The sequence below is a fragment of the Cuculus canorus genome, chromosome 1 (genome assembly GCF_017976375.1).
Source record: "Cuculus canorus isolate bCucCan1 chromosome 1, bCucCan1.pri, whole genome shotgun sequence".
Classification (NCBI taxonomy): domain Eukaryota; kingdom Metazoa; phylum Chordata; class Aves; order Cuculiformes; family Cuculidae; genus Cuculus; species Cuculus canorus.
Genome location: NC_071401.1, coordinates 125815844 through 125828067, shown reverse-complemented (window position 1 = coordinate 125828067; position 12224 = coordinate 125815844). Strand labels below are relative to the sequence as shown.

The 12224-nt window shown below is 48.8% G+C and overlaps 2 protein-coding genes across 2 annotated transcripts; one reads left to right on the top strand and one right to left on the bottom strand.

Moving 5' to 3' along the window:
- Positions 1-13: 13 nt before the first annotated feature.
- On the bottom strand, positions 14-3162 carry EMG1 (EMG1 N1-specific pseudouridine methyltransferase). The gene is made up of 6 exons (XM_009566687.2): positions 2950-3162; positions 2360-2461; positions 1714-1855; positions 1284-1342; positions 693-842; positions 14-402 (listed from the first exon to the last, which is right to left on the bottom strand). Exons 1-6 carry the CDS (start codon positions 3076-3078, stop codon positions 289-291), a joined length of 696 nt encoding a protein of 231 aa, XP_009564982.1. The 5' UTR covers positions 3079-3162; the 3' UTR covers positions 14-288.
- A 717-nt stretch (positions 3163-3879) lies between these two features.
- Positions 3880-10414, top strand: PHB2 (prohibitin 2). The gene is made up of 9 exons (XM_054056700.1): positions 3880-4053; positions 4148-4232; positions 4825-4904; positions 5004-5188; positions 6971-7100; positions 7570-7673; positions 8070-8147; positions 8705-8781; positions 9023-10414. Exons 1-9 carry the CDS (start codon positions 3927-3929, stop codon positions 9030-9032), a joined length of 876 nt encoding a protein of 291 aa, XP_053912675.1. The 5' UTR covers positions 3880-3926; the 3' UTR covers positions 9033-10414.
- The last annotated feature ends 1810 nt before the right edge of the window (positions 10415-12224 follow it).

The window sequence follows — 12224 nt, the reverse complement described above, 5'->3', positions numbered from 1 at the left end:
TTCCATAACAAATTTGGGCTGAATCCCTGCTGTAAAGGGATTGAAGCCTGCCCATGTATTAAACATGAGAAAGTAAAATACACAAGCACTCTTATCAAAGTGACCTTTAATTAGAGAAAAAAAGGTTGGTGGGGCAGTCCCTTTAAAGTCTCATTGCCTCAGAAGCTACAAGGACTAAGTTGAGGTGTTTTCCTTTCCAGGAGCCCAAGGTCCTCCAGGTTCACACCCAAGTAAAAGCCTCTCCAGCATGTGGAATCACTGTATAGAGTCCCCCAGGACAGCAGCAGATCAAACTACTCCCCAGACTTCCTCAAAGGCAGTAGTAATTTTAGCACACGTCAGGGCAGCAGACAGGGGATAGTTGCTGATGGAGACCATCTTTTCTGTGTAGTCAACATTGACCTGGGGAGAAGAAAGAAAAAAATCAAGCTGCAAGTTTTCACTTAGTACCATCTATCTCTGTTGGCTGGGGAGGCACAGAATTTCTCCAAGGCTGAACACGACCAGAGTAAAGCACAGCAGGACAACGGCTGACCCTCACTGTTTTTTTTGGTTAAGCCTACACAAGGCAGGGGGAAATGGGGATGGGGCGGGACAGGTGGGACCAAAGGGAAGGAAAAAACCCATACTCAGAACAACACTAAAATCTATGCCGGCAGACTTTTACAACTTCAAGGGATATGTGCACTTACCGAACCGTGGGCAAAAGCTCCCACAACAATGGCAACTGGCTCCACTGCAGGAACCAGTTCACGCAGATCTGACACCTTTGGAACTGCAAAAGAGGTACCTATCTTCATACAACCCACAGGGAGGTGATCGCTGACTGGATTTTTTATCACCTACAGAAAGCAGAATGTTACTTGGGGTGTAGAGGTAAAAGGCCCTGCCACTTAGCTAAGTCTGTGGTTCGTACACAAAAAAACCACCTCCTATATCAGCAGAGGACGAATCGTAGAATGGTTTGAGTTGGAAGGGACCTTTAAGATCATCCAGTTCCAATCCCCCTGCCGTGGGCAGCGACACCTCCCACTAGATCAGGCTGCCCAAGGCCCCATCCAACCTGGCCTTGAACACCTCCAGGGATGGGGCAGCTGCGACTTCCCTGGGCAATCTGTGCCAGTGCCTCACCACCCTCACGGTGAAGAAATTCCTCCTTATGTCTAGTCTAAATCTGCCCCTCTCCAGTTTATACCCATTGCCCCTCGTCCTATCAGTTCATGCCTTTGTAAAAAGTCCCTCCCCAGCTTTCTTGTAGGCCCTTCAGGTACCGGAATGCTTACCTTCAACAGTTTCTGAGGCCCATCAGCTGCTCGAACGCTGAGCTTATGCAGCAACTGAACTGACAAGAGAAGAAAATTAGTCAAGCTGTCTCTTCTTTTGCCAAAGGAATCCTATATTACACCTACTGAGCAGAGATAAAGCAGACAAGTCCCTTTATATTTCTCTGCATCTTCTAAAGCAGTCCTAAGAAATACTGACCAGCAAGTTATTTTACTGCTAGCATAGTCTCGGCAGGCACTCCCCACTGCACTAAGGAACATGTAGTCAGGCTGTCCAGGCACTCACAAAAAGTCACTTTCCTTTCTCTGCTCTTTTCTCGCTTTCACATTTTTAAGGTTGGTGCAACTGTTTGACTCTTCCCAAAATCCTTTTACTCCTAATCACTCTCCTGCATTATTTTGTGGCTGGTATAAAGTTTGAATCGCTTACCCATAAGGCCACAAAATCGATCAAAAGTTCTTGGGATTCTGGTTTGGGGATTGACTTCAATTAGAACATTCTTCTGGGTATGGATATAAACCTGCAGGAGACCAGCCCGGTTCAGAGGGCTGTCCATGAGCATCAAGAGACTCTGAAATAGAAAAACATACAGTAGAGGAAATAGAAAAGGTGCAAGAGAGAGGGCTTTTGAAAAACTTGGGTTATGCCACATGAATGCATAAGGGAGTTCATCTATCCATGCAAGTTCCACTGTAAAGCTGAATGAAAGCAATCCTATATTGAGGAATCCATATGGGAAGGAGCTTAAAGTCACTTAGTGACTTAAAGTCACTAGGTCTCTCCAGCCTAGAGAAAGTTGACTAAGGGGAGACCTTGTCGCAGTTTACTGCTTCCTCACATGAGAAGGAGAAGCAGGCGCTGATCTCTTCTCTCTGGCGACTAATGACAGGACTCGAGAGAATGTCAGGAAGATGTGCCAGAGGAGGTTTAGGTTTTACTTACAAGCCACAAGCACGGTGACTAAAGCCCAACTTGCCCCCATTCCATGGGCATGAGCAGATCCCCCCAGACAGGGCCAGCCTCCCTCAAGCCCGTTGCCATCCCTGTCTGGATCCTGCACAGATACAGCCCCTACCTGGTGGGTGATGTCAGGCCGCACCTCCCCAGGGTCCCGGCCGTTCCTCAAGAGTAGTGCCTTGTGCTTGTCACAATTGAGGAGCTCAAATGTCTTGCCCACCTATGGTCAAAGGATGGAGAGGTAGAAAAGCATGGGAAAGCAGAGAAGGGACATATGGAGAGATGGGAAGCGATGAAGAGTTGGGCAAGGGACAGAGAAGCAGGCAAGGATGGAGAAGTGAGCAAGCGACAGACAAGCAGATGAGGATGGAGAGGTGGGCAAGGGACGAGCAGGGGGACAAGGGACAAAGAAGCAGGTAACGGATGGGCAGGCGAGTAAGGGCAGATAGAGAGGTGGAGAGAAGTGGTCAAGGGACACAGAGACAAGCAAAAGATGGGCAAGTAAGTGGGCGCGGGATGGACGAGATGAGCAAGGAACGGGCAGGGGGCAAGGAACGCAGAGGCGAACAAAGGATGGAGAAGGGGACAAGGAACGGGCAGGTAAGTAAGGACTGGCGGAAAAGCGGACAAGGGACATGCAAGGGAACAAGGACGTACGGAGAGACGGGCATGGGCCCCGCGACCCCTCTTCGCCCTACCCTTCCGCACCTTAACGGTCTCCAGACTCGCGCCCTCCAGCACCACCACGAGCCGCCGCTGCCCGCGGGGCCGCTTCGATTCCGGCGACGCGTCCTCAGACGTCGCATCCTCCCCACGCGCCCGCCTGGGCGCCGCCATTTTGCCGCCTCCGCACTGCCCGGAGCCGCTTCCGGGACGCCGCGGAGGAGCCAGGGAGAGGCGTGGCCGCGGCGGCGCAGTTTCGCAGCGCGGGAGCCGGGGGCGTGGCTTGGCTTTCTCGGAGGGGGCGTACCTTGGCTGAGACGGCGGGAGGCGTGGTTTGGAGGAGGGACTCGGCTGGGTGAGGATGTGGCTTTAGCGGAGGGGGCGTGGCTTGTTGGTGTGGCGGCGGTGGCGCAGTTTCGCGGCGCTAGGGGGCGGGCTTGAAGGGGCGTGGCATGCACGGAGATGGTGTGGTTTGGGGCGTGGCTTGAGGAGGGGCGTGGCGGCAGTTCAGCGGTGCAGGAGCTGGGGGCGTGGGTTTTACCTGAGGAGGCGTGGCTTCTGTCGGTTGGGCGTGGTTTGAGAGAGGGGCGTGGCTTTCCGGGGGTCGAGTTAGTGGGGGAGGCAGCGCTTTGGTCGAGGGGCGTAGCTTGTCGTGGGCGTGGCCGCCGCGGCGCAGCTTCCGGTGCGAGAGACGGAGGGGCGTGCCTTTGCTGAGGGGGGCTTAACGGGGTTGGCTTGACCGAGGGGGGCGTGGCTTGGGGCGTGGCTCTGGGGGCGTGGCTTGGCCGAGGGGCGGGTCCGCGGCGGCGCAGTTTCGCAGCGCGGGCACCGGGGGCGTGGCTTTGACTTGGGGCGTGGCTTTGACCGAGGGGGCGTGGTTTTACTGAGAGGGTGTGGCGGCGAAGAAGTTTCGCGGCGCACGAGACGGAGGGGGCGTGGCGTGGCGCGGCGGAGGAGGGGGGCCTTGCCCGCGGCGGCGCAGTTTCCGGCGCGGCCGCTTCCGGTGTCCTTCGCGCGCGGCCATGGCGCAGAACCTGAAGGACCTGGCGGGACGGCTGCCGGCCGGGCCGCGCGGCGTGGGCACCGCTCTCAAGCTGCTGCTGGGCGCCGGCGCCCTGGCCTATGGTGTCCGAGAGTCTATCTTTATCGGTGAGTCCGGTCCCGTAATCCCTTCCCCCGCCCCCATCCCCGGCCCGCCCCTTTCTCCCGGTCCCCGCGCTCACGCCGCCGCTTCTCCCTGCAGTGGAAGGCGGGCAGCGGGCCATCTTCTTCAACCGCATCGGCGGCGTCCAGCAGGACACCATCCTCGCCGAGGGGCTGCACTTCAGGTAGGGCCCCCGAGGCAGGGAGCGGTCGGCAAGAGAACGGAGGGCGTTTCCATTTAAGTGGAGCGAAGTTCATCCGAGTCGCTGTGTTTCTGGTATCGCTCCTTTGGTAGCACGCGGGGCTTCATAGTGTGGTTTTTCACGTAGTGTTTTTCCACTCACACCTTGTGCTCAGTGTGGTCTGTGCCGAACAGGTGTCTCTTCCTCTGCAGTCTTCTCTGTCTGCAGCCTTTCCCTGTCTAAATGCAAGGTCAGGCAGAGCTGGCTCTAAAGCTCCAAATGAGCAAGAGATTTGGCTGTGGTGAAGTTCATAATAACATTAAAATGAGTCATTGGAAAGTAATAGAAGATGCATAAGATTTCTGGGGGAATTTATCTGTTTGCACATCATTGGGAAGTCTGTTCTGTCCCAGCTCTTGTCTCACTGCACACGATGGATGGAGATCACTCCTTGTGTTGCCCAGCCCTGATAAAGGGTGTTTGCTTTCTAAAACTCCAAAGAATCTTGAGTTTATTTGACGTCATTTTCAGTGTCACCTTACACCCCAAGCCCAACCTAGTGCCTGCACCATAACATGCCTCCCGCCTCTCTCAGGGTCCCCTGGTTCCAGTACCCCATCATCTATGACATTCGAGCCCGGCCGCGGAAAATCTCCTCCCCCACTGGCTCCAAAGGTGAGAGTGAGGCCTCAGCAAGAGGCTCCCTGTGGGTAGGAGGGGGTCAGGATTCTGTCTGTGGGGCTGGCCCCACGCTTATCTCTTTCTCCTCTTCAGATCTGCAGATGGTGAACATTTCACTGCGTGTTCTCACACGCCCAAATGCTGCTGAGCTGCCCAGCATGTACCAGCGTCTGGGCCTGGACTATGAGGAGCGAGTCCTGCCTTCCATCGTTAATGAAGTGCTCAAGAGTGTAGTGGCCAAGTTTAATGCTTCACAGCTTATCACTCAAAGAGCTCAGGTGAACTCATCTGGAGGAGAATTGCACTCAGTTTGCAAAGAAACAGCTAAATTGTGTATAGGGGAATGTTATAAGAGATGAAGGATAAATACGTGAGGTTGATAGATGGTGCATCCAAGCAGAAAGGGCACAAAACTACATCCAGCTTACCATTTGATTCTGAGAGAAACACTAAGGCTACTCTGCTAGCTTCCAAGAAGAAAACTGAATTTGTTAGCATATCACGTGCAAAATTATACCATAATGAAATGGTGGAGGCAGGGAAGGTGATTTACATCGTAGTCCACAAGTCACAGTACAACTGGCTTTGGAAAAAATGATTACGTGGCCCTTCATGGGTCTCAGAAAAGCTGTCAGAGCAAATTAAACAGTTTTAAAGGATCCGAAAAGCCAAGTAGGTGAGCAGTTAAAGCAGTAAACTTTCAGTGATGGGTGCTACAGAAGGGCAGCAAATGTTTCATTTAGAAAGAGATCAAAGGATAATTGGGGGGGGATTGTAAAGTAGGAGAAATATTTAGCTTAGAGAAAAACACCTGAAAGTTTGTGTTCTAAAAATGCTGTTGCCAGGGATTCTGAGAGTATGTGTTACCTATTGCAGCTGCGGAAGAGAGTAATTGCTGATCTTTTAGAGCGCTTTAGAGGAGACCCTGCATGAGACTGCTAAAGAGGATAAATTGTTAGTAAGATGAACTATAAAGCATCTCTTAAGTAGTTTTTGATCCATGACAACAAAACAAAAGGTAGAGCTAAGCAGTCAGATCTTGCGAGAACTGATCCATAACAGGGACTTCAGGATTTTGTGCAAGGCCACGTGTTGTGTGCTGAGGGGATTTGTTAATGATCTTGTATAAAGAGATTGGAAAAGGGGGGTGCGGCAGAGGAGAAATGATGTCTGTAAGGGATTTGGGTTTATTGTGAACAAAGAGGACTGTTAGGTATCTGAGATTTCTGAACAAACTGAATTGAATTTGCCTTCTAGTCATATATTCATATAGCACTCATTACTGTAGAGTGATTTGTATTGAAGCAGTTGATAATGAGAAGAAATCAAAGTGACTTTATGTAGCTATGCATTTGCAGTTCACACAGTAAAGAATCAGGGCATCATTTTAGAATTCTGCTCAGAAACAGCTGCAGTTAAAGTAGAAGCAAATGCCAGACTGGTCAAGGATGTGAGACTAGCAATAATTTCTGTTTAAGTCAGTATTTGGTGCAGGACATAGAAATTAGTAGAATAAAGATGAACCAACAACACTTATCCAAAGAGTCTAAAAAGAGTGGAGTAGCTACATTAACTAAGAAATATGATGGATCTACAGTCTGTTGCAGCGTGGAGTGGTAATTTTCGCTTTGTTAATGTGAAGAGAAAGATAAGGAGGTAGCCAGGCTGCCAGCAGTGGCAAATTCAAGGAAATGCTTCTTGCCAGAACACGTGTGGGAACTGTGGAACTAGATGTGATGGGATGTGAAAGCGAAAAAACTTTCAAGGTTTTTTATTTTTGTAGAATTAGTTCTATATTACAGTTAAATTGAAGCTTATTTGTAGTTATTACTTACTTTTGAAAATGCTGTATGTAGCAATGGATAGTTCTGCAGTGTTATTTAGAGGCGACAGATTCAGAGGTGGTAGTAATGTCCATGACTCGGGGTTTGCTTTCAGTAATGTCTCTCTTGGGCCCAACTTGAATAAACGGTGAGAAGCAGTTATGCCTCACTTTTGGAGCACACAGGAAGTGAGAAATGGCCTGTATTTGGTACTCATTTTTTCTATTTGTGTTTCAGGTGTCTCTGCTTATTAGGCGAGAGCTGACAGAAAGAGCCAAGGATTTCAGCCTCATCCTGGATGATGTGGCAATCACGGAGCTTAGTTTCAGTCGCGAATACACAGCAGCTGTGGAGGCTAAGCAAGTGGGTGAGTTCAGTTTGTGCCTGGAAAGGGCAAATTGCCTTTGCCTTTTTATTGAATTATTAAACAAGGAAGTGGAATTTGGGCTAGAGTGTCACTGCTTTCACATGGTTACAGCTACGGAGTTACAAATCTCAGCCTCCTTAGTAATGGAGCCAAGCAAGTTATTTCACAGGTATTGCCAAAGAACTTTGGGTTACAGCTGATAGGATAGACCATCAGTGAGATGGAGTTCCCAAGACTGTAGAGCTGCTTTTCTGTCATTTACTCTGGGGATTATAAGTAGAGGATCTGGATGCTGTTTATCTATTCAAGGAAAAAAAACCATGCTCATACATTTCTTACTTGTGGATATGGCCCCAGAACACAATCAGTTCTTTAGGAAGGGGAGCCCCCAAGCCTCAGCTGTGGAGTTCTGGTGGAGGGCTCAGAAAATGGGATCTGCTTCAAATGCTTTTGGCCATTCTCTCTGCAGCTCAGCAGGAGGCACAGCGTGCACAGTTTCTAGTGGAGAAGGCCAAGCAGGAGCAGAAGCAGAAGATTGTTCAGGCTGAAGGAGAAGCTACAGCTGCTAAGATGATATCCTACTTTGGGAGATTGTGGGATATGACTTCTGAGCTTGACAGTCCCGAGACCCCATCACATTTGGCTCATGTTTAGGAGACTCTTGTAAGATGATAGCATCAATTTCTGTCATTTCTTTTCCCTACAGCTGGCTGGAGTGAGGTTACAGGTAAGAGCAGAGGCCGCTGTGAGCTCTCACTCTGTGTTGTAAGGTTTAACTTTCCTTGGTTTTATGTGACCATAATCCGTAATGTTATTCTTGATTTGGGGAAGTGAAAATATGCTTGCCCAAAGGCCCAAATTATTGGGTTAGAGATTGCTAAGGAATTTGATGATATGGCTTAGGAAGAATTCCTTGAGGGTGAGTGGCTTCTTTTAGCAGGTTTTTCCTTAACTTTTTTTCCCCGGTACCTCGGTGAAGCTCTCAGCAGGAATCCAGGCTACATCAAGCTACGTAAGATCCGAGCTGCTCAAAACATCTCGAAAACGGTGAGCAACAAGGAATTTCCGTCACCATTTTGCAGTCCTTGTGCTGTCCTCCCAGCCCAGTGGCCACATGATGAATTTAAGGCGAATGTGACCTGCCCTGTCCTGATCTTTGTTCCTGCCCAGTGCTTCTCTGCTGAAGTACTGCTTGGGATTTAGCTTGCAACGGTCGTCAGTTAGATGTGAGGCTAAGAGGTCATGCCCTGCATATGACAAGGCCCTATCCACATCAGATTCCATCACCCTCACTCAGCTGTAGCCACCAAAAGCTCCTGGTGTCCTGCAGGCTGAGAAAAGGGAACAGATAAATGTGGGATCAGAGATCTGTCTGACAGGGAGACAGAATGAACACTTCTTTTAGAAAGGCTGATGGCACTGGGATGGGAAGTTGGGAAGTTGGAGTTATTTTGGGGAATTGCATTGATTTACCTGAGATCTTAAGTGAATAAAACAAGAATGCTATATCTGGAGGGGGAAATAGACTCCTTATTAGTGCCACCTTCTGTGTGCGTGTATGTTCTTCTCTTTTATGCCATCTCTGTAATTAATTTCTTTTTCAGATTGCTGCATCACAAAACCGTGTGTATCTCACAGCAGATAACTTGGTACTAAACCTGCAAGATGAGAGCTTCACCAGGTAAAGGGGACAGATGTCTGTTGTGGGTGGGTTTATCTGTACCCTACCTGTGAAGCTGGTTGCCTTTCTGGAGCCCTCTCAGAATCTTTTCTCTGAGATAAGCCTGAGGCCAGAGGATGCAGCCAAGTAGGGAGCAGTCTTACTCTGGAAATGGAGATTTTTGTTAAATCTAATCAATTTACTCTTGTTTTTCTTCCTTTTCACCCTCCCCATCACCTTTACTTCATCTCCTGAAACACAGAGGAAGGTAAGGCACTGTTTATTTTGATGTTTTTGTTAGTACTTGGAACAAGGGTGTTGGGTGTTTGCCTGATGTCTGTGATATTTCTGGCTTGAGCCTTTTTGGCTACAGGAAGTTTATTCCATCTCTGCCTCAGTTTCCATTTGTGATGTGAAGCTTGAAGCCCTTCCTTGCAGGGGCCACTCAAACATCTACAGCAAATAGAAGACAAGTTGAGCTCAATGTGTGTCCCATAAGGAACTTTGCATGGAGAAGGCAGGAGTAACTGAGGAGCATCCTCTGACAGGTCCCGTGTGTACAGGGTGTCCTGTGTTTATGGCAAAGGGGGCTGTAAGAAGGCAGTTAGATGATCATAGGAATTTGTGTTGGTTTGGGATAACGACCTCTTGGAGAGTAGCGAGAACATCTTTCCTAAAGCTTTTCGGTCCATGCTGGAAAACCCCATTCCCAGCTTTCTGAGCTAGCAGGAGTTCGGTGGCTCTGCCTGTTCTGGACAGTGTTTACTGGCCACGGCAGTGCCAGGTGAGCTAGTAGCATGCAGCTAGAAGTTTTAGATTTCTTAGAATAAGAAAGGAAATCGGAGCTGGTTTCTTTTCTGAGGGATCCCCGATTGCAAGATCCTACTTCCTTACTTCTGACCAGATTCTTAGTCATCTGAGAAGGCTTAAGCAGCTTTGAAGAAAGTACCTGGTATGAAGTCCAGATCCTTTGGGTGTGAAACCCCACACCTCCAAGTCTGTAGTGAGGGTCTGGTTCAGCTTTGCTTGTGCTTTATGGACTAATGCCTCACTTCTGTCTCTTTCAGTGACAGTCTCCTACTCAAACAAGGGAAGAAATGAAAGGAACTAAAGCCTCCTAGAACCACTGGCGCTGACCAGCAGAAGATATGAGTGAGGAGCTTTGAACTCCCTGCACTAGCATTGTTTGCCCTCAATTTGAAGTTGATAATCCAGTAGCCAGATTGGTTCCCATGCCCCTGTTCCACCTGTGGTGATCCAGCTATGGGGTTGGTCTCTGCCACTGGGCAGCTGTTGTCCCCTTTCTGACCCCATCAGTTAAATATGGGGAGCGGGCAACGGTGCTTACTGGTGTTAACTTATGTGAGTATAGTAGTTCACCTCTAATCTTCATTCATCTCTAGATTTCTGTAGGGTAAAATCAGAATTCTGGGGTTTGGCCCAGTGAGGGAGTTCTGCTGCCATTGGCACCTGACTTTTTTTCTAGTAAATTTTGTTTCTCACTCTCGATCCCAAGAGAACTGGGGACCGAATGCAGGAAAACGTCATTCATTGGGTGCCTGTCACTGCTGGAGTGTCTTTGCGTCACTGTCTGCTCAGTGATTCTTTTGAACATTTATAAAAATTAAAGCCCCCAAATTTATACTTTGTCTAAGTGTGCTTAGTGCTTGAAAAAGAGAGGGTGTTTTGCTTAGAGAGAGGTGGAACAGAGCTTTTACTTGGTTGAAGGCAGAATCGGGATGTACCCTCCTGTTACCTGGGTGGGGGAAGATGGGCCAGTGAAGATGCTCTTACAGCTGTATGGGTGACTGGGGCCAGTTTCTTACCTGCCTGCAGATGCTAGAGATGAGCGTAGGTTTACCTGCGTTTCCATGTCACAACGTGTACGTACGATGTCCTGATCTCTGTTGTTACTGTGGCCAAATGTGTAGGAGAAATCTTCCTCCACCAACTAAACTCTCTTCTGTGCTTGGGTTTCAAAGGCAAAGTCCTTTTTCCCTATCTCACTGGGCTGCCCTTTACTAGGTTTGAGACTTGGAGATTTCTCATAATCACAGAATCGTAGAATATTCTGAGTTGCAGGGACCCACTGGGATCAAGTCCAGCTGCTCACTGCGCACAGGAGGACCTAAAACTTAAACCGTGGATAAGAGCATTATCTAAAGGTGTGTTGAACACAGACAGGCTTGGGGCTGTGAGTACTTCCCTGGGGAGCTTGTCCATCCTCTCAGTGAAGAACTTTTTCCTAATATCCAATCTGAATGTCCTTCTAATGTAGCTTATGCCATTCCCTCATGTCTTGCTGCTGGACACCAAAGAGAAGCGATGAGCATCTCTGCTTCCACTTGTGAGGAATGTGTAGACAGCAGTGACATCAGTCCTCAGTCTCTTCTAAGCTGTGCAAACAGTATCCTCAGCTCCTCCTCATAAGTCGTGTCCTCTTTCACCATCTTGGTTGCCCTCCTTTGGACACATTCTAATATTTTTGTATCATTATATTATGGAGCCCTGAACTGCACCTGGTACTTGAGGCAAGGCTGGCCTAATGTGGAGTACAGTGGGTCTGTCGCTTCTTTTGACCAGTTAACTATGGTGTGCCTAATGCCCTTGAGGATAATGTCGTCTCTTGTGCCTGACTGATGTGGCACATTGTTGATCTGTAGAGCTCCCCATCAGCCAAAGTGCCCAGATCCCTTTCTGCAGGTCACTCCAGCCTGTTCTATACATACATCCAGGATTATAACATTTTAGATGCAGGATCTGGCATTTGTTCTAATTCCCTGTGGTTAGTGGTTGTCTAGCACGCCTATCTGTCAGAGCCTCTGTCCTCTTGGAGAAATCGGTGTTTCAGTATTGTCAGCAGGCTCAGTCTGCTCTCCACCCCTGTGTCTAGGTAATTGAAAAGGGTTTTGAAGAGCACTGGCTCTAAAACAGCTCTGGGGAGCACGACTGGCCACTAGCTAGGTGCTACCCCATTTACTACAACTCTTTGAGCCTGACTCTTCACCCAGTTATTCACCTGTTGTGTTGTGTGCGTGTCTTGCTGGGTGTTGTCCAGGAGGATACCGGAAGAGTCTGTCAGAAGCTTCACTGCAATCCGAAAAGCCCCCGTATCTGCTGCCTTCCTGTTGTCTGCTAGGCAGATAACCTTGGCATGGAAGATTATTAAGTTAGTAAGGCATGACTTTCCCTTCAGGAACTTGTGGTGGCTTTGACCTTTGACTGCGTTGTCTTTCAAGTCTTTTTCAATCACTCCCAGAATAATCTCCATTATTTTACCAGGCACTGACGGGCCTGTAATTACCAGGGTCATCTTTCTCCCCTTTCTTGAAAACTGGAAGAACGTTTGCTAGCTTCCAGTCAACTGGGACTTCTCTAGATACCCAAGATAACTGAGAGAGGTCTCACAAGAACATCAGCCAACTCTTTAGTATCCTGGGATCAATTCCATCAGGCTCCATAAA